This window comes from Giraffa tippelskirchi, chromosome 11, assembly GCF_054371585.1.
Source record: "Giraffa tippelskirchi isolate mGirTip1 chromosome 11, T2T-mGirTip1v1.2.pri, whole genome shotgun sequence".
Lineage (NCBI taxonomy): Eukaryota > Metazoa > Chordata > Mammalia > Artiodactyla > Giraffidae > Giraffa > Giraffa tippelskirchi.
In genome coordinates, this window is record NC_137285.1 from 99,492,272 (window position 1) to 99,510,044 (window position 17,773).

The 17,773-nt window shown below is 47.4% G+C and overlaps 1 protein-coding gene and 1 non-coding gene across 5 annotated transcripts in view; both read left to right on the plus strand.

Annotated features, from left to right (window-relative positions):
* The window catches only part of HTR3B (5-hydroxytryptamine receptor 3B), an 81,236-nt gene extending 76,249 nt beyond the window's left edge, over window positions 1-4,987 (plus strand). For all 4 annotated transcript variants that reach the window (XM_081544792.1, XM_081544790.1, XM_081544793.1 and 1 more), the window contains 2 exons: window positions 301-483; window positions 1,662-4,987. In XM_081544792.1, coding sequence (XP_081400918.1) covers window positions 301-483; window positions 1,662-1,894 — 416 coding nt within the window. In that variant the 3' untranslated portion in view covers window positions 1,895-4,987. The remainder of the gene's footprint in view (window positions 1-300; window positions 484-1,661) is intronic.
* Window positions 856-959, plus strand: LOC145528046 (U6 spliceosomal RNA). Its single transcript, XR_014070122.1, has one exon. It is a non-coding gene; the product is annotated as a U6 spliceosomal RNA (small nuclear RNA).
* Window positions 4,988-17,773: the final 12,786 nt, after the last annotated feature.

Genomic DNA, 17,773 nt, shown 5'->3' on the forward strand with positions numbered 1-17,773 from the left:
TCTTTAGTTGAGGGGAGCAGGGGCTACTCTCTAGCTGCAGAGCATGGGCTCTAGGCTGGTGGGTTCAGTAGCTGCAGTGCTGGGCTTAGTTGCCTCATGGCATGTAGGATCATCCCAAACCAGGGATGGATCCCACGTCCACTGCATTGGCAGGTGGATTCTTAACCACTGGACCACCAGGGAAGTCCAGGCACCCGTCTGGCATTACTTCTGTCCAAGATCTGATGTTGCCTTTCAGACAGGGAAGCAAGGGGCCCAGAGACTCCTGCTAACCCCACCTCCTCCGTCTCCTTCCTTCAGGGGTCTTCTTCACAGTCTGCATGGCCTTCTTGGTTCTCAGCTTATCTAAGTCCATCCTGCTGGTCAAATTCCTCTATGATGAGCGATGCAGCCAGCAGGAGCAGACCCTCCTGTGTCTTCAAGGGGACACAGATACTGACCAGCCTCGAATGGATCCTGGGGACCAGCTTGCTGGGGTAACAGGTTTGTGAGAAGCCTTGAGGTTCCTGTTTTGTCTTGCTTGATCACTCAGCCCCAGTGCCCACAGGTGGAGCAGTAGGCCATGCATCGATGTGTGAAAAAATGGAAACATCTGCTTCTTAGCCTCTGCCCTGCATTTTACATCAACTCTCTGGAGACAAGACAGTCTTCGGCTAGCTCTTTGGAAAGTCTCATGTTAGCCTAGAGATCAGCCCCTCAGTCCCCTTAGCTAGTTTTATTTACCAGTTTGGAGCCACCGACCTCAGAATAGCAGAGTGCCTGCAAACACACATGCACGCACACACACATGTGCAAATAGTTTGTATACATTTGGGTTCTAGTTGCCAAATGTGCAGAAGTATACAGGTAACCCCAGTGCTCCCTTTGGCAGCAGTTACCCTGAAACTGGAGTGACCCAAAGGTGAGTATGGCCCCTGGGCAAGGATGACATGCAAAGTCGTGAAGTGGTCCATATTTTTACTGTGTTTTTTTAATTATTTATTTTTAAGGAGAATAATTGCTTTACAATGTTGTGTTGGTTTCTGCCATACAACAGTGTGAATCAGCCATAAGTATACATATGTCCCCTCCCTCTTGAACCTCCCTCCCACCTCCCACCCCACCCCTCTAGGTTGTCACCAAGCACCAGGTTGAGCTCCCTGTTATACAGCAACTTCCCATTAACTTTACTGTATTCTTGAAAGTCAACAAGAGACTATATTCCAAAAGTTCTCATCACAAGAACAAAAATCTGCAACTGTGTGAGGTGATGGGTGTGACCTAGGCTTATCATGGTGATCATCTCACAGTATATACAAATATTGAATCATTATGTTGTATGCTTGAAACTAATATAATGATACATATCAATTATATCTCAATTTAAAGAAGAATCATTCCTGCCCTAAAGCTCTAAATCAACACAGGCTGGCTACTACCTCAGAAAAATCTCCCAGAAGGATGTAACCTAGACTCATCCCCCTAGTTGCCATGTTCTCAGAGGTTCCTTCAGCACAGCCTTGCCTCCCCTCAGTGGGCAGGGAGAGAATCCCCAATCTTTCAGCCCACCAGCCACTTTTGCCCACAACCTTCCTTGAAGGATAAGGCCATTGGCTTCAGTGGAAAGGCAGGGGGAGCCATGGTGTCCCCTGGCTCAACTACAGTGTCTTCCTCTCGTGCAGAGTCCCCCATCTGTGATGAGTACCAGGCCCCATCAGGGACCCTGAAGGAAGTCTGGTCCCAGCTTCGATCCATCAGCAGCTACTTCCAAACCCAGGACCAGGTGGACCGACAGGAGCTTGGGTGGCTGGCCCTCTTGGCACACTTTGACCGACTGCTCTTCCAATGCTACCTTGTTGTGCTGGGGCTCTATGCCGTCACCCTGTGCTCCCTCTGGGTGTCGTGGAGCGGCTAGTGAAGACCAGGTTCGCTAGTACCCATCCATGCGCTCTCCTGGCACTTGGGAAAGGCTGAACATTTTTTCGGGGGATATTGGAAGGAGAGCAATGGGGAGTTAAAAAGCTCTCCAGCCCGTTTCTTCTTTTCACTTACCCCAGAACACACATCATCTAATGAGCTATTGGATGACCCAGGAGTAATACACTCATGATGAAAATGCATAAACAGTGTGAGGTATCCAGTGAAAAGTAAGCCTGCCTTCCTACCCAGTTCACACCCCAGAAGGGACCACCATTAGCAGCCTCTTTCAGAAAATTTCTAAGCACATACAAACATATGCGTATGTTTAAACTGGTTTTTAAAAGGTGTTAAGAGGGCACTCCATCTCCCAGTCCTGTCGTGGTTACTTATTCAGTTAGTCATTCAGCGAAACTTGTATTGAGTGGCCATGAAGCCCCAGGCATTATGTTAGGCATACCAGAGAATACAGAATAAGTCAACTTCAGATCATTCTTCACTTGACCTGATTCCTGAAGAACCTTGTTTCAACCAGAACACAAAGTTCTGTATCCTGGAGTCATGTCTGTATCCTGGAGCTCTGGTTCCCTCCTTCCCTGGTGAGTCCATCTCCCCTGTGCCTTCTCAGCAGTGCGTTCCTGTTGGAAGGGATCCAGACCTAGCACATCTCATAAACACACACCATGCATGAGGCACTGAGCTGGGGGGACAAGCTTAATGCATGGCCCTTGGGAATTTCAAGGAGTTTGTAACCCGCTATCCTTGCCTTAGTCTGCTCTGTCATAGCAAAATACCACAGACCCGTGAGGGCTTAAACAGATGATTTTCTCACACTTCTGGAGGCTAGAAGTCCAAGGTCAAGGTGTTGACAGGGTTAGTGTCTTCTGAGGCCTCTTCCTGGGCTTGTAGGTGGCTGCCTTCTCCCTGGGTTCTCATATGGTCTTTCTTCTGTGTGTGCACATGTGTGTCCAACTTTCCTCTTCTTCTAAGGACACTAGTCATATTGGAGTGGCCCACCCTAATGAACTCATTTAATCCTAACTACTTCTTTAAAAGCCCTTTTTTCTATATGCATTCCCATTTGTGAGGTGCTAGGAGTTAGGACTTCAACACATGGATCTGAGTGAGACACAGTTCAGCCCATAACCCTCACTGGACTGTGGAGACTTGCCAGGTCTATAATCCAGAGGGTATTCTGGCAGGCTAGAGACCCAAATAAGAATTGCAGTTGGAGCCCGAAGTTGGTCTTCTAGCAGGATTCTCTTGGCTTCTGGGAAGGTTGGTCTTTCTCTATAAGGCTTTCAAGTGACTGGATGAAGCCCACCCACATTCAGAAGGTTAATCTGTTTAACTCCAAGTCTACTGTTTAAGACTTTAAACATCTAAGAAATACCTTCAAAGAAACATCAAGAATAATCTTTGAACAAATCTGTGGCCCAGCTAAGGTGACACTTAAAATTAGCCATCAGAGTCTCAATGGCCCCTTAGCTTCCCACCTGTGTTCACAGCCACTTGTCTAGATAAAAGAGCCCTGATCACCTTGTCCTTGGGTAACTAACCAACTTCTGGTTCATTCTCCTCAGTAGTCAATTCTGGATTGACGAACCGATCTTATGCCATTTCCTATGACCTCATAACCTGAAGACTAAGATTAGAACTCAAGCTTTCCACAGTGTTTGACTTTCTTCATTTCTCATTGCTTTCTTTAAAAAAAAAATTTTTTTTTTATTATTTTTTGGCCACAGCGCATGGCATGTGGAATCTTTGTTCCCCAGCTAGGGATCAAACACACGCCCTCTGCAGTGGATGCATGGAGTCTTAATCACTGGACAGCCAGGGAAGTCCCTCTTGTTGTTTTCTATCACAGAGTCTTCAAGCTAGCCAAGCCAGCCTGCCTGCCAGCCTCCTCAGGAAAGGGTTTCCTGCCACCTAAGCCTGTACTTCTAGTCTTCCGTTTCATCCATCTGTATGTCCCTGCGTGAAGACGTTGCTCAAACACTAGCCTTCTCCCACCTGATCGCCCCATGACTCTGTCCCCTCGCCTCTAACTTTAGGCGTACCTCATCTCATCCTCCTCTCTTTGGATGTTTCATGGCCTTGTATGTGTGTGTGTGCGTGCACGCATGCATCACTTGTCAGATCAGTCACACACTCCTAGAACAGAAATCTTGTTTTCTGTTTCTAACTCATTCCCATCTCGTCCCAGATCCATACAGAATTTTTTTTTTCATGGTAATTCTGCCGTAACTATTACAGAGATACACATTGTAGCTCACCACTGATGGTGGACAGATTTCTAGTGTGTTCCTGCAAGTCTGAGGGACTGAGTCTGCCAAGGGTCAGACACCCAGGCCCTCAGCATCCCCCACTCAGAACAGCCACTAGGAGCTGGTGGGTAGAACACAGAGGACCGAGGGACAAGTATCACTCCCAACACTGCTGACAGAGGACTGCTGTTTGCTAGGAACTTCTTCCAGCGCTGAAATTGCCTTTAAAAAAAAAATCTGCCCCCCATCCCCCCGAAGAAAGAGAATTTAAATTCAAACAGCCTTTACCTGCCTCCTCCCTCTCATTACCTCCCAGTTAGTGCTCAACGCCAATTGTCCATGAAATTCCACTGCTGCTGTTAATGAAATGAGGAGCAGAAGAAGTTTGTGAACAGGAAGTGTCCATGCAAACCTCCACCTGTTGCTCTCCTTGCTTCCTACTTCCTGTTCCTGGCCTCCTCTGCCTTGATCTGCTCTGTTAGCCTCTAAATTGATCCCTAAATCTCTCTTCACTTCCTTGGTTATTAGAGGAGGCAAAGGCTTGCAGTAAGTCCCCACCACGGAGTCTCCACCCTTGCCACCTCTGTCTTGGAGAAAGCACCTGACTTTGCTCCTGGCTCTGTCACTACCAAGCCAGGGGACCTTGAGACTGACCTCTCAGAGCTTCAGCCTACCCTGTTTGACATCAGGACTGTGTGTATTTATTCTGCCCATATCACAGAATTTTGAGGATGAGAATGAAGCAATGTACTTAAGCACACTTTGAAAAATAAGCCATGTATTATGAAATAAAAAGTCCTGCCTGCTATCAGCAGATAGATTCCAATCTTGAGTCTTTGGCGTGAGGTTCTCTTCTAGCAGTCTCTATCAGAATACAGTTATAGGCTGGATTCCATAGAAGTACCCTTGTTCCAGAATCCAAAGGCCAAGGGCTGAAGCCACTATATGCCTCCTTGTGGGGAACTCGGGTTGGGGGGATGCTACCCAAGGGACTTCCCATTTCATTTCCCACGTAGTTCGCCTTGGCTTCCCCTGCCCAGGGAATAGCTCCTAGGTTCTCAAGGTCAGCCTCAAAGAAGCAGCCCTTCAGGAGTGAAGCCTGGATGCTGAGTGCGGCCCCAGTGTGTGGATCTCCTCTGTCCAACTGCCAAGTGGCCCTGATCGCAACATGGCAGCCAGGGATGCATTCTAAGCCCTGGGTCAGGTCAGCATCCTGAACCAAAGCCATCATTAGCAAGTGGCAGTAGAGCCCCCCTCCCGGAAGAGGGCCCCTCTGCAGTGGGAGGAAGACAGGGCACCAGCAGCCCTTACTTACAAAGCATTGTTAGCTCAGCCTCTCCAAGTATTTATCAATTTCATGATTCCTGTTTCACAGAGGAAAGAAGCTGAGGAACAGAGCAAAAATGGGATTTTCCCAGCTGTGATTGCTCCTACCATCTGCTGTTTCCCAGAATCTCAAGTCTTTTCAGCACTCACCGAGAAATCACAGCTCCAGCTCTTGGAGACTTCACTGATGTCTAGAATAAAGAGTTGGTGGAGCACAGCCCCTGGCTCGGCAGGCAGCCCTCCACTTGTCATTCTGTCTCAGGAGAACTTCCAAGGGCTTTTGCTATGATCGCCCACAGCCTCTGCAGGGGTCTCACTTTCCCCCCAGGACATCCCCACTTCTCCCACCAGTGGTCCTACAGGAGAGGAGCCCTGTAGTTAAGGATGCTGAGCCCTTGGCCTCTTATGTCTCCATGACTCAGTCAATCGGTTTAGACCCTCAAGTGAACAAAAGAGCGGCCCTGTGAGCCACCAGCACAAAGCTGCCCGTGAAGGCATCAGCCCTCCCATGGGTACAGCCCTAAGGGCTCCCAGGCCGTCTCACTTCTCAGGGATCTAATCATACATCTAAAGGCAAAGTTAGTAAAAAGGGACGGGGTTTAAATATATACCCTAGTCGGTGGTTCTGAGGTTCCAGAAAACTTCAGGTCTTCGGATTTAAAGTAAAGAGTTTCTCTGCCATCTCCCAGATGGTGGGTGGTCACCCCAGGGCAGAGACCCAAATTCCTGTGTCCCCTCCAAGAAGGCGATGCCTCTCTCCCTGCCACAGGGCCCATCTCAGGCATCTCCCTGTCCCGTTCCCCGGCTCACATGCCATCTCAGCAGCCAGAAGCTCTCAGTCCTGAGTTATTCACCAGCAAGACAGTAAGCACTTCACAATTAGCTGAGCACCAGCATGGAGGCTTTTATGAGCTGCCACGCCCCCAGCGCACTCCGGTGTGCGGAATTGAAATGACCCACACCGGTGATTAGATTAGGGGCTGAAGCAGCCCAGCATGCCACTCCAGCCCCTCCCCATCCTATCAGGGTTGTTGGGGGGTGGGGGTGATGTAGTTAAGTTTGTGCTTCATTTAGCAGAGACCGTAAAGTGGGGATTGCAGCCCGGCTTTCTGCTGGCTGGGAAGCGACTGCTGGGCAGTGGACGGGCTGGGTGGCAGGCAATGGACTCCAGAGCCAGGGGCAGGGAGCCCCTTGCTCACCCCTTACCTCGCCTCCTACTTCTCCCCGAGCCTAGCACCAGGCTCCCAAGACCTGGGGCCCACTTGAGCCTTGTTGGGTTTTCAGTCCTAATTGGTGCCATGAGGGACAGACCTCAGGTAGATGACCAGCCCGTGATCAGAGTCCACTCCCGTCACCCTGCTCATCCTCTTTGGAGAGCTCCAGGCCAAGAACCAGGGATTGAGGGGCTGTGGGCCATTCTTTTTATGCTCCCCTCCCTGGTCAATCTTGGCTTCTCTGCTCTTTCCCATATGCGCCTCCCTGTCTATCTCTGTCCCAACTGCCTCCTCCTGGTGCTGACACCATGGGCTTTGGGGGCAGAAAGGCTCATTGGTCCCACTGCAGCACAGTGACTCAGAACTGACATAGCTTTGGTCTCAGTGCAAACCTGAGGGTTAGGCAGAGGCTGCCTGGAGGGCTGTCTTGAGACCGATTTTTGGACCACAGGCCAGCTCTGCGGGAAAGAACCACAGCTGTGCTGTGATCAATTAGTGATGTCTGCCACAGGCAAGAAAAGAGGAAGAAAACAAGCACAGCTAATGCTCTGCCATGTGCCCATCATGGTGCTGAGTGCTCAGCAGGTGTTATTCTAGGACCCCGAGCACGTCACTCCTGGGAAAGCAGGGGTGTCATTGTGTTCCCTGCTGTATTTTCAGTGCCTGACACACTGGAAACACTCAATCACTGTCAAGATGTGTTGTATGAACCTCACTGGGTTCAAATTCCAGCTCCATCACTTATTAGCTGTGTGATTTGGGGCAAGTCGTGAAAACTCTGGGCATCAGTTTTCTCTTCTATACAGTGTGATGAATATTACACCTAGATTATAGAGTTACTACGAGAATTAAATTAGTTACTACATTGAGATGCTTAGAAAAGTGTCTGACACAAGCTAAGGCCTTGATTAAATGACAGTTTTTATCCTTGGTATCCATATCCCCATTTCACAAGTAATTAATATCACTGATTTCAGTGCCAGACACTTCTCTAAATGCTCTCTCTTGGTAATCTCTTTAGACAGATAATATAAACATTAATAAACAGGAACCTCAATTAAAGTAGGGAGGTCAGAAGGGGGAGTTCTCACACCCGGGATGACAGCAGAGTCCAACAGGAAGAAGAAAAAACATTCTCTTCTAGCCTGGCAAGAGCTCAACCAATGAAGAGCCACTCTGCTTAGACTTCTCAATTCCCGAGGTGGACTCTTTGTTCACTGTAGCCCCCGCAGCTTCCTTTTCTATAAAAGGGTTCTTTTCTCCTTGCTGCTCGAGATTTGCACTCACCATGGTTGTAGACCCCAGATTGCAATTCTTTGCTGATCCTGAAAAAACCCATCACTGCTGAAGAAGTAACTATCTATTTGTTTAAGGTCAGCAATAGATAGATAAAACTGTGGTTATTATGAAGATTATATATACATATGAGATATGCATATATCATGAGATATCACAGTATCTGTCCCATGGTATCTGAAGAGGATTGGCTTCAGGACCCCTCATGGATACCCAAATCTGTAAATACTCGAGATTCTTATAGTCATCTCTCCAAATCTGCAGGTTCCACATCCACAGAGACAGAAAGCTGACTGCGTGATCCTCATAATAACTCAAGGATTATCTAGAGTCTAGGATTATCATCCCCATTTCAGTGAAAGAAATAGGCACAGAGAGGTTAAGTAGGTTGCCTAAAATCGCCAAACTATCAAGTAACAAAGAAAAAAGTGAAAAAAGTGTTAGTCACTCAGTCGTGTCCAACTCTTTGCACCTCCATGGACTATGGCCCACCAGGCTCCTCTGTCCATGGAATTCTCTAGGTAAGAATACTGAAGTGGGTAGCCATTCCCTTCTCCAGGGAATCTTCCCGACCTAGGGATCGAACCAGCTCTCCTGCACTGCAGGCTGATTCTTTACCATCTGAGCCACCAGGGCAGCAAGTGACAAAGCTAGCATTCAAATCTGAGTCTGGGTCCAGACTCTTGGGATCTCTGCTAAACACAGGCACACCGGCTCCAGAGCATACATTCTTGACCATTAGTTTTTAAAAGAAGCTTAAACTTCCCAACATTATATATAATTAGAGGGACCCAGCATTAGAAGATGGGAATTTGAATCCTAATTCTACCCCTCATGGGGTTTATGACTGGGTAAGTTACTGAATTATCTCAAAACGTCAGTTTTTTTTTTCTCATCTGCAAATTCTGAGAAAGAACACTTTTGCTGAAGTGCTGTGAGGACTGAGATACCGTTTATGAAGTGCCGAGTTCAGTGCCATGCATTAGAGGCATTGAGAATGATACCAATTAATAAATATTATCACCATCTTTCCACAGGGTTGGTTGTTAGGCAAGCCCAGAGATCATATACATAAAAAAGCTGTGTAAACTCTAAAGATTCCCTACTCAAAATGTGGTGTCTGGATCAGCAGCAGCAGCAGCGGCATGGGGAAACTAGCTAGAAATACAAAATCTTAGGCTCTAAACTGGAATCTAAATTCTAACCAGATTCCAGACCATTCACTTTCACTTGACAGTTGGAGAAGCCTGGGTCTAAAGAACGATGAAGGCAAAGGGGGCCAGTCTGGGTTTTGGGAAGGAGATTCACAGGAGTCCCGGGAGCTGATGCTTCTTGGAAGATACAGTGTCACGTGGAGCCCGTTTTTGCTACCAGGACAGCTGGGCCCCCGGGCACCTGCCAATCATCGCGCTCCACTCGGTAATCTGCCCTCCCCACAATCAGAGCAGTGCAGCTGGGTGGCTGAATTATAGGCTGTGGGCAGATGGCGGAGATGGCATTGTGTGTGCCGTCCAAAGAGAGAGGGGAGTGAGGCCCCTTCCACTGCCCTCCTTCCCCTGACAGCAGACACCCTCGTTTTTGGAAAACCAGTCTGCCAGCCCCAGCCATCGGGCGCTCCCCCGCCTTTCCTCCAGAGCACACTTGCCCTGGAGCAAACTCAGTGCAGCAAACTCCTGAGCCCTCCCGCCAGCCAGGTCGTGGTCACTGTGTCTCCACGCACCTCTATAGTGTGAAACCCTCCCCTCGGGGGAGGGGCTTCCTCTAAGGGACTAGCCTTCTGACGCAGGTAGCAAGTTTGTGCACCCACATCCTCGCCACTCCCCAGAGTTTGGCGCATCAGAACGTGAGGTGGAGACACACCTGAGACGCGAGCTTCCCGCCGGCTTGTAGCACAAGCCCGCACAGAGCATACGCACTGGGAGTTCGCGGTGAAGGCGCTAACCTGCGCTGGTTTCCTCGGAAGGCCGCCCTCCAAGCTGCAGTGGGACAAGCGCTTTGCTGCTACCCCTGATCAAAGCTCTGGGTATTGGGGTTGGGGAGCGGAAGAACCCCAGGTGAGAGGGTGCGCCGTGCCACCGTCACCCCCTCACTGCCTGCCTTCCAGAGGTGCCAGTGCTGGGAGGAGGCACTTAAGTGGAGGCGACGCTCTGTCTCCCCACCCGCGTCTCCCGCCACCATGTCTCCGCCCCAGTCCCGGGAGAGATGAGAGCTCTCTTGCCTCCCAGACTTTCTCTGGCTTCAAACACCCATTCGGTTTTATGAGGCACTGCTTCTGATGCTACAAGGGATGGCTCTGGGACGGCGATCCAGGCCTTTACGGCTCCCAACAGCCTGCTGATCCTTTTGATCATTTGGCCTGTCTCCCCTACCCCCTCTGCCGTGTCGTCTATCAGCCGCCATCACACTCTCCCTGTTCCCTGAACTTGACGACTGAAGGTCACTGAGCACAGCCCAGGCTTTTCGCTATGTAGGTCTGGGGTCACCCGTGCCACTTCTTTGAACAGTAGAGGGTGTGTGTGTGTTTGAGGGGGGGGTCACTCAAATTGTGGATGGTGACTGCAGCCATGAAATTAAAAGACACTCGTTGGAAGAAAAGATGTGATAAACCTAAACAGTGTACTAAAAATCAGAGACTACTTTGCCTATAAAAGTCTGTATAGTCAAAGCTATGGTTTTTCCAGTAGTCATGTATGAATATGAGAGTTGGACCATGAAAAAGGCTGAGCGCCAAAGAATTGATGCTTTCAAACTGTGGTGTTGAAGACTCTTGAGGGTCCCTTGGACTGCAAGGAGATCAAACCAGTCAATCCTAAAGGAAATCAACCCTGAATATTCATTGGAAGGACTGATGCTGAAGCTGAAGCTCCAATACTGATGTGAAGAACTGACTCATTTGTTCTTCCAAGTGCCCAGAAAAGGAGACAATTGGAATATTTGGATCATAGTATGGTCACCATATCCAGTATCCAATCACATTCCACAGTATCCTGAACCTCAGTTTCCTCATCTGTAAGGAGGGAATAATAATTCTACCTTTCAGGACTGTTGTGCTAAGTACTGTATAAAAAGCCCAATCCTGGGAACCCTGCATCATGGTGATCTGTGTCCATGGGGGAATCAGGAATACTCAGGGGTTGGTCACCTCAACCTTGGTTTGGTGGAATGACAAATGGAGCTTTATAATTTGGAAAGTTCCCAGAAAATGAGGGGGCATGCTATGGAAAGTACTGCTGCTCTCAGCATGCCTGAAATCACCTATGGGGACCCAGAGGGGAGGAAATTTTCCAGGCTGACAATCACCAGCAACAGCAAGCATATAAATGTGATTATATCATCAAATGTGCAAAGCGCTGTACATTTTTGGAAGACTCTTCATTTAGGACTAATTAGATACTCAAAGCAGGAAGAGGGAAAGGGTCTGCTGAGGGAAGCTACTCCAGGGCAGCAAAACCTTTGGAAAGCAATTGGAAAGCTCCAGAGGAGGAGAGATAAGGGAGGGATGAGATGAATCAACTGGGAACAACACAAGGCTATCAGGGCTGCCATCACCCAGGACATTGCAGCATCCTCCTGCCCAAATGTGGGTCTGTGAGAGTCTGAGGTTCTGTGTGTCGTGAGAAAACATACCTGGGGTTTGTGCTGGTGGTTGTGAAGGGAAAGTGCCTGTGGAATGGCCTGTAGCAGTTTCCTGTGTCTGTTGTAACAAGTTACCACAGATTTAGTGGCTTAAGACGATGCATGTGTGTGCTCTTACAGCTCTGGAGGTCAGAAATCCAAAATCAGTTTCACAGGGTTAAAGTCAAGGTGTCTGGGCAGGACTGGCTCCTCTGGAGGCTCTGAGGGAAGAGTCTGTTTCCTCGCCTTTTTCAGCTTCTCATGGCTGCCTGCATTCCTCAGTTTGCATCCCTTTCCTCCTCCTTCAAGGCTCACCACTCTGGTTTCTGCCTCTGATATCACATGGCCTTTTCTGTCATCGCATCTCCTATGCCTCCTTCTTACAAGGACACTTATAATTACATTTAAGGCAGACCGGGATGATCTAACCCTCCCAAGATCTTTAATCATACCTGCAAACTTCCTTCACCATATAAAGCAACATTCAAAAGATTCAGGGATTAGTCCCTGAGTATCTTTGGGGATATTATTCAGTTTGCCACGTGGAGCATGTGAGATGGGTTGGAAAGCAAAGGGGGCAACCACGAACCCAGGGGTACTGCACAGATCTGCTGGGGACTGGCATGGGGGGCACCCATGGCCGTGGAGGCAACCTCTGTGGTGACCGCAGGAGAGCCTGTGTACACATGCCTCACTTCAGCTGCCTACCCAGTACATGTGCTATAGAGCAGCAAAGCTGTGTCATGTAATCAATCAATCCAACTATTAACAAATATGTACTCAGCCCCTATTGTGCCATATGGTAGACAGTTCAGACCTGGGGCCTTGCTGGGTTCTCTGAGTAGGAGATTCATCCAACAAATATTTATTGAGCCCCTATTAGGTATCAGGCACTGTTCTAGGTATTTTGGACATATCAGCTGATAAAGCCCCCAAAGGTCCCTCCACTCAAGGAGGTAACATTCTATCAGTGGAGACAGAAAATAAAGAATCAACATGAGTCAATCCTGTAGAATATTAGGAGGTGATGGGGCTATGGGAAAAAGAGAAAGAAAAAGTACAGCAGGGTAGGAGGGATCAGGTGAAGGTATTAAATGAAATAGTCATGATTGGTCTCACCAAGCAGGTAAGATTAAGGCAAAAGCTTGAAGGAAGGAAGGAGGAATTAGCCAAGTGGGCATATTGAGGGGGAGAGAGCCCTGGGCAGAGAGAACTAGAGCAAAGGGTCTAAGGCAGAGTGGACAGGATGATGGGGGGGGCAGTCACAGAAAGAGGGACAGAGAAGTAAGGACAGAGGGAACAGGGGCCAGATGGGCTTGGGGCCAAACCCAGAAAGAAGAGAGAAGACAAACTGAAGCAAGTTCTCTAAACCCTCTGATAAGGGACTCTGGAAAAAATCCCCTGAACTAGCACTAGTTCTGGTGTGAACAGGTGTTGGCCTTGATGATGTCACGTCCTCGCCGAGGTGTATTTCCTTGCTCTTACATTGAGAAACTGACACCAATTCTTTGCCTCATCCACTCATTCAAGGGACACTGTCAGGGACCCACGGGGGCCCAGGCACACGGCATGGCACAGCCCTGCAGACTCTAAGCTGGGTCATGCATGGCCTCAGCCGTGCCTGTGCTGGGTCCTTCCTGTTCTACACTTGGCTGAAAGAAGCGAGGGGAGGGGCCTAGAGACGAGAAGGCATGATGATGGGATGACTCTGACCTTGAAATGGAATTCGGCTTCCTCTGAGCAGTCCCAAAGGAAGGCACTGGATGGGTGGATGGTTTTGTGAAACAGATCTGGGAAACAAGAGAAGGAAGGCTTCTGCAAAAATGCAATGGGCTCTACTCATTGGATGTCTTCAAGCAAAGGCTGGAAGACCATTTGCTGGAGATGTCATAGAGATTTGGGTGCTGGATGGAGGCTGGATTAGATGGTTTTTAAGGCCTGAGGGAATTCTCTCAGATATCTGCCACTCTAGAGGCTGTTGGGTTGTGTTGAGACTCTTGCTTTGGTCTGAGGGACAGACTGCTCTCCCATGAACACCGAGATGAATCAGACGGTGGCCTCTGAAGCAGGGGGGCATGAAGGCTTCTTGGTGGGTCTTACTTCTCCACTGGGTGATGTGGGCAGAATGTTCCTTAACTGAGTCCTCTTCAAGGCCTCACTGCCTCCCCTTGTCGGGGGTGAGCCTGGGGTTGCTCTGGGCCTGGCCTCACCCCATTGTCCATCTCTCTATGTTCTCACACGTGACTGCAGGCTCTAGGGCCCAGAGTGTTTCCTTCTTCCAGATAATGGCAGGTCAGGGGGCCCAAATGTTCTCCATTCCAATAAATGCATTATTGTGTCAATACAAGCTGCTCAGTAGCCAGTTAAATCCCATGTGTCCAAGCAAGGAGTAGACCAGAGTCATGGCAACAGTTAGACCATGACAGTCTGAGCAGAACATTCTCAGAACCAGAGGAGGCTGCCAAGACCCCAGCTCCAGGGCTGGTGACACAGTCCTACCTCAGCTGGTAGGGCCCCCACCCTCCTGTCCAAGAAGACCAGGAGGGCTCACGAGCGCTGGAGGAATTTCCTAGATAGTCCTACTTTTCTTCCCTTCTGCTAATGCCATTAACTCATTCACCCAACAAATATTCATTAAGCATCTACTATGTCACAGGCAGCCTTCCAGGTTCTGGGAATTCAACAATCAACAAAACAGATGGAAAAAAATCTCTGCCTGTAAGGATTGTTATTTAGTCGCTCTGCTGCTGCTGCTGCTAAGTCACTTCAGTCATGTCTGACTCTGTGCAACCCCATAGACGGCAGCCCACCAGGCTCCCCCATCCCTGGGATTCTCCAGGCAAGAATACTGGAGTGCGTTGCCATTTCCTTCTCCAGTGAGTGAAAGGGAAAAGTGAAAGTAAAGTCGCTCAGTCGTGTCCGACTCTTAGAGACTGCATGGACTGCAGCCTACCAGGCCCCTCTGTCCATGGAACTTTCCAGGCAAGAGTACTGGAGTGGGGTGCCACTGCCTTCTCCCATTTAGTCGCTCGGTCATGTCCAACTCTTTGTGACCCCATAGACTGTAGACCGCAGGCTCTGCTGTCCATGGGATTTCCCAGGCAAGAATAACTGGAGTGGGTTGCCATTTCCTCCTCCAGGGGATCTTCCTGACCAGGAATTGAACCTGGGACTCCTGCAGTGGCAGGTGTGTTCTTTACCACTGGGCCACCTGGGAAGTCAGTCACCTGAGAAGTGCCTATAAAAGATAGTATCTTCAATAAATGGTGTTGAGAAAACTGGATATTTACATGCAAAACGATGAAATTGGACTCCTGTCTTATACCACTCACAAAAATTAACCTAAAATTAAGGACTTAAATATAAGGCTTGAAACCATAAAACTCTCAGGGAAAAAGCTCCTTGACATTGGTCTTGGTGATGATTTTTTTTTATATGACACCAACAGCACAATTAACAAAAGCAAAAATGAACAAGTGGGACTACATCAAAGTAAAAATATTCTGCACAGCAAAGGAAACAACAAAATGAAAAGACAACCTATGAAATGGGAGAAAATATTTGCAAGCCACATATCTGATAAGGGATTCATATCTAAAATATATGAGAAATTCATAGAACTTGGTAAAACAACAAATAATCTGATGAAAAATGGGCAAAGGTCTCGAGTGGACATTTTTCTAAAGAAGATATACAAATGGCCAACAGGTCCATGAAAATGTGCTCAACCTGACTAATCATCAAGGAAATGAAAATCAAACCACAATGAGACATCACTTCACAACATACCTGTTAAGATGGCTACTATCAAAAGACAAGAATGACGTGTTGGTGCAAATGTAGAGAGAAGGGAACCCTTGTACACTGTTATAGTCACTATGGAAAACATTACAGAGGTTCTTTTAAAAATTAGAATAGCTTCCTCAAACTCATGTCCATGGCATCACTGACTCAATGAACATGAGATTGAGCAAGCTCTGGGAGATGGTGAAGGATAGGGAAGCCTGGCATGCTACAGTCCATGGGGGGAAAAAATTAAAACAACTACAGTAAACCTTGGACAGCAAGGAGATCCAACCAGTCCATCCTAAAGGATATCAGTCCTGATTACTCATTGGAAGGACTGATGGTGAAGCTTAAACTTCAATACTTTGGCCTCTGGATGTGAAGAACTGACTTATTTGAAAAGACCCTGATGCTGGGAAAGATTGAAGGCAGGAGGAGAAGGGAACGACAGAGGATGAGGTGGTTGGATGGCATCACTGACTCAATGGACATGAGTTTGAGTAAACTCCGGGAATTGGTGATGGATAAGGAAGTCTGGTGTACTGCCGTCCATGGGGTCACAAAGAGTTGGACATGACTGAGCAACTGAACTGAACTGAACTGAATAGTAAGATCTGGGGCTTCACAGGTGGCACTAGTGGTAAAGAACCTGCCGGCCAATACAGGAGAACTAAGAGACACAGCTTTGACCCCTGGGTCAGGAAGATCCCTTGGAGGAGGGCATGGCAACCCACTCCAGTATTCTTGCCTGGAGAATCCCATGAACAGAAGGGCCTAGTGGGTTACAGTCCATAGAGTCACAAAGAGTTAGACACAACTGAAATGACTTAGCATACACACACACGTGGTAAGATTTAGCAATCCCACTTCTGGGTTATGTATCCAAAGAAAATGAAATCAGACTCTCAGATATCTGCACTCCCATGTCTAATAACCAAAATATGAAAACAACCGAAATGTAAACAATATGTGGCATATAGACACATGGAATATTTATCGTTCACCCATAAATGAGGAAATCCTGCAATTTGTGACAACATGGATGAACTTGAAACCATCATGCTTAGTGAAATAAGCCATACAGAGAAAGATAAATACTGTATGATATCAGCTGTAGGTAGAATCGTCTTTTTTAAAAAGTTGAACTCATTTAAATAGAGAGTAGAATGGATGATGGCTATTAATTCTATTGATCCATTTTATTTGTAATGAGAAGGAAACTACACAGCTTTTGAGTATATATTAGGTCCTGGGCACTGTACTACATGCTTTACATCCACCATCTCATTTAATCCTCACGACAACGTATGAGGATAATATGGTTGTGCCTAAGTTAGATATGAGAAAAATGAGGTTTGGGTATCTTGACCAGGATCATACAACTAGTCAGCTAAGCAACTGAAATTTGAGCTCAAGATGAGCCTGACTTTAGCATCTGTGGTTTTTCAAACTCAGACTGGTTATAAATTATCGTTTTCCTGATTGTGTAATGGGGAAGGGGGAGCAGGTATCAGAATATCTGGGAGAGGAGGCATGCATAATTTCAGCCAGATGATGCTGATACTGCCTTTCCCATTCCAGGTTAATAGTTACTGAACTCTGTTATTCTCCCAAAAAGTCCTGTGTGGACACAGAAGCAACTTAAATGTCCATCAACATAGGAATAGATAAAGAAGATGTGGCACATATATACAGTGAAATATTACTCAGCCATAAAAAGGAACAAAATGTGTCATTTACAGAGAGGTGGATGAACCTAGAGACTGTCACATAGAGTGAAGTAAGTCAGAAAGAGAAAAATAATGTGAATTAATGCTTGTATGTGGAATCTAGAAAAGTTGTATAGATGAACTTATTTGCAAAGTAGAAATAGAGTCACATTCATACAGAACCAAGGCGAGGGAAGGGGGAGTGGGATGGATTGGGAGGTTGGGAATGACGTATATACACTACTATGTATAAAATAGATAGCTAATGAGGACCTTCTCTATAACCCAGGGAACTCTACTCAATGCTCAGTGGTGATCTAAATGGGCAGGAAATCCAAGAAAGAAGGGATATATGTATGCATGTGGCTGATTCCCTTTGCTTTACAGCAGAAACTAATGCAACATTGTAAAACAACTATACACCAATAAAAAAAAGCCTGTGAACTTGATAGACTGGTGAATGTAGTAGTCAGAACAATTATTCCTTATCCTTATTGATAGGTGCTGAAGCTGAAAGTACAGACAGTTTAGCTGGCTTACTCAAGGTCACACAGATAGGTTATGATGGAGCCATGACTACGCAGCTTATATTCCATTCTTCCCATGGCTTCTTTTTAAAACCTCAATTTTTTAATAGGTGATATATTTACATAGTACAAAATTT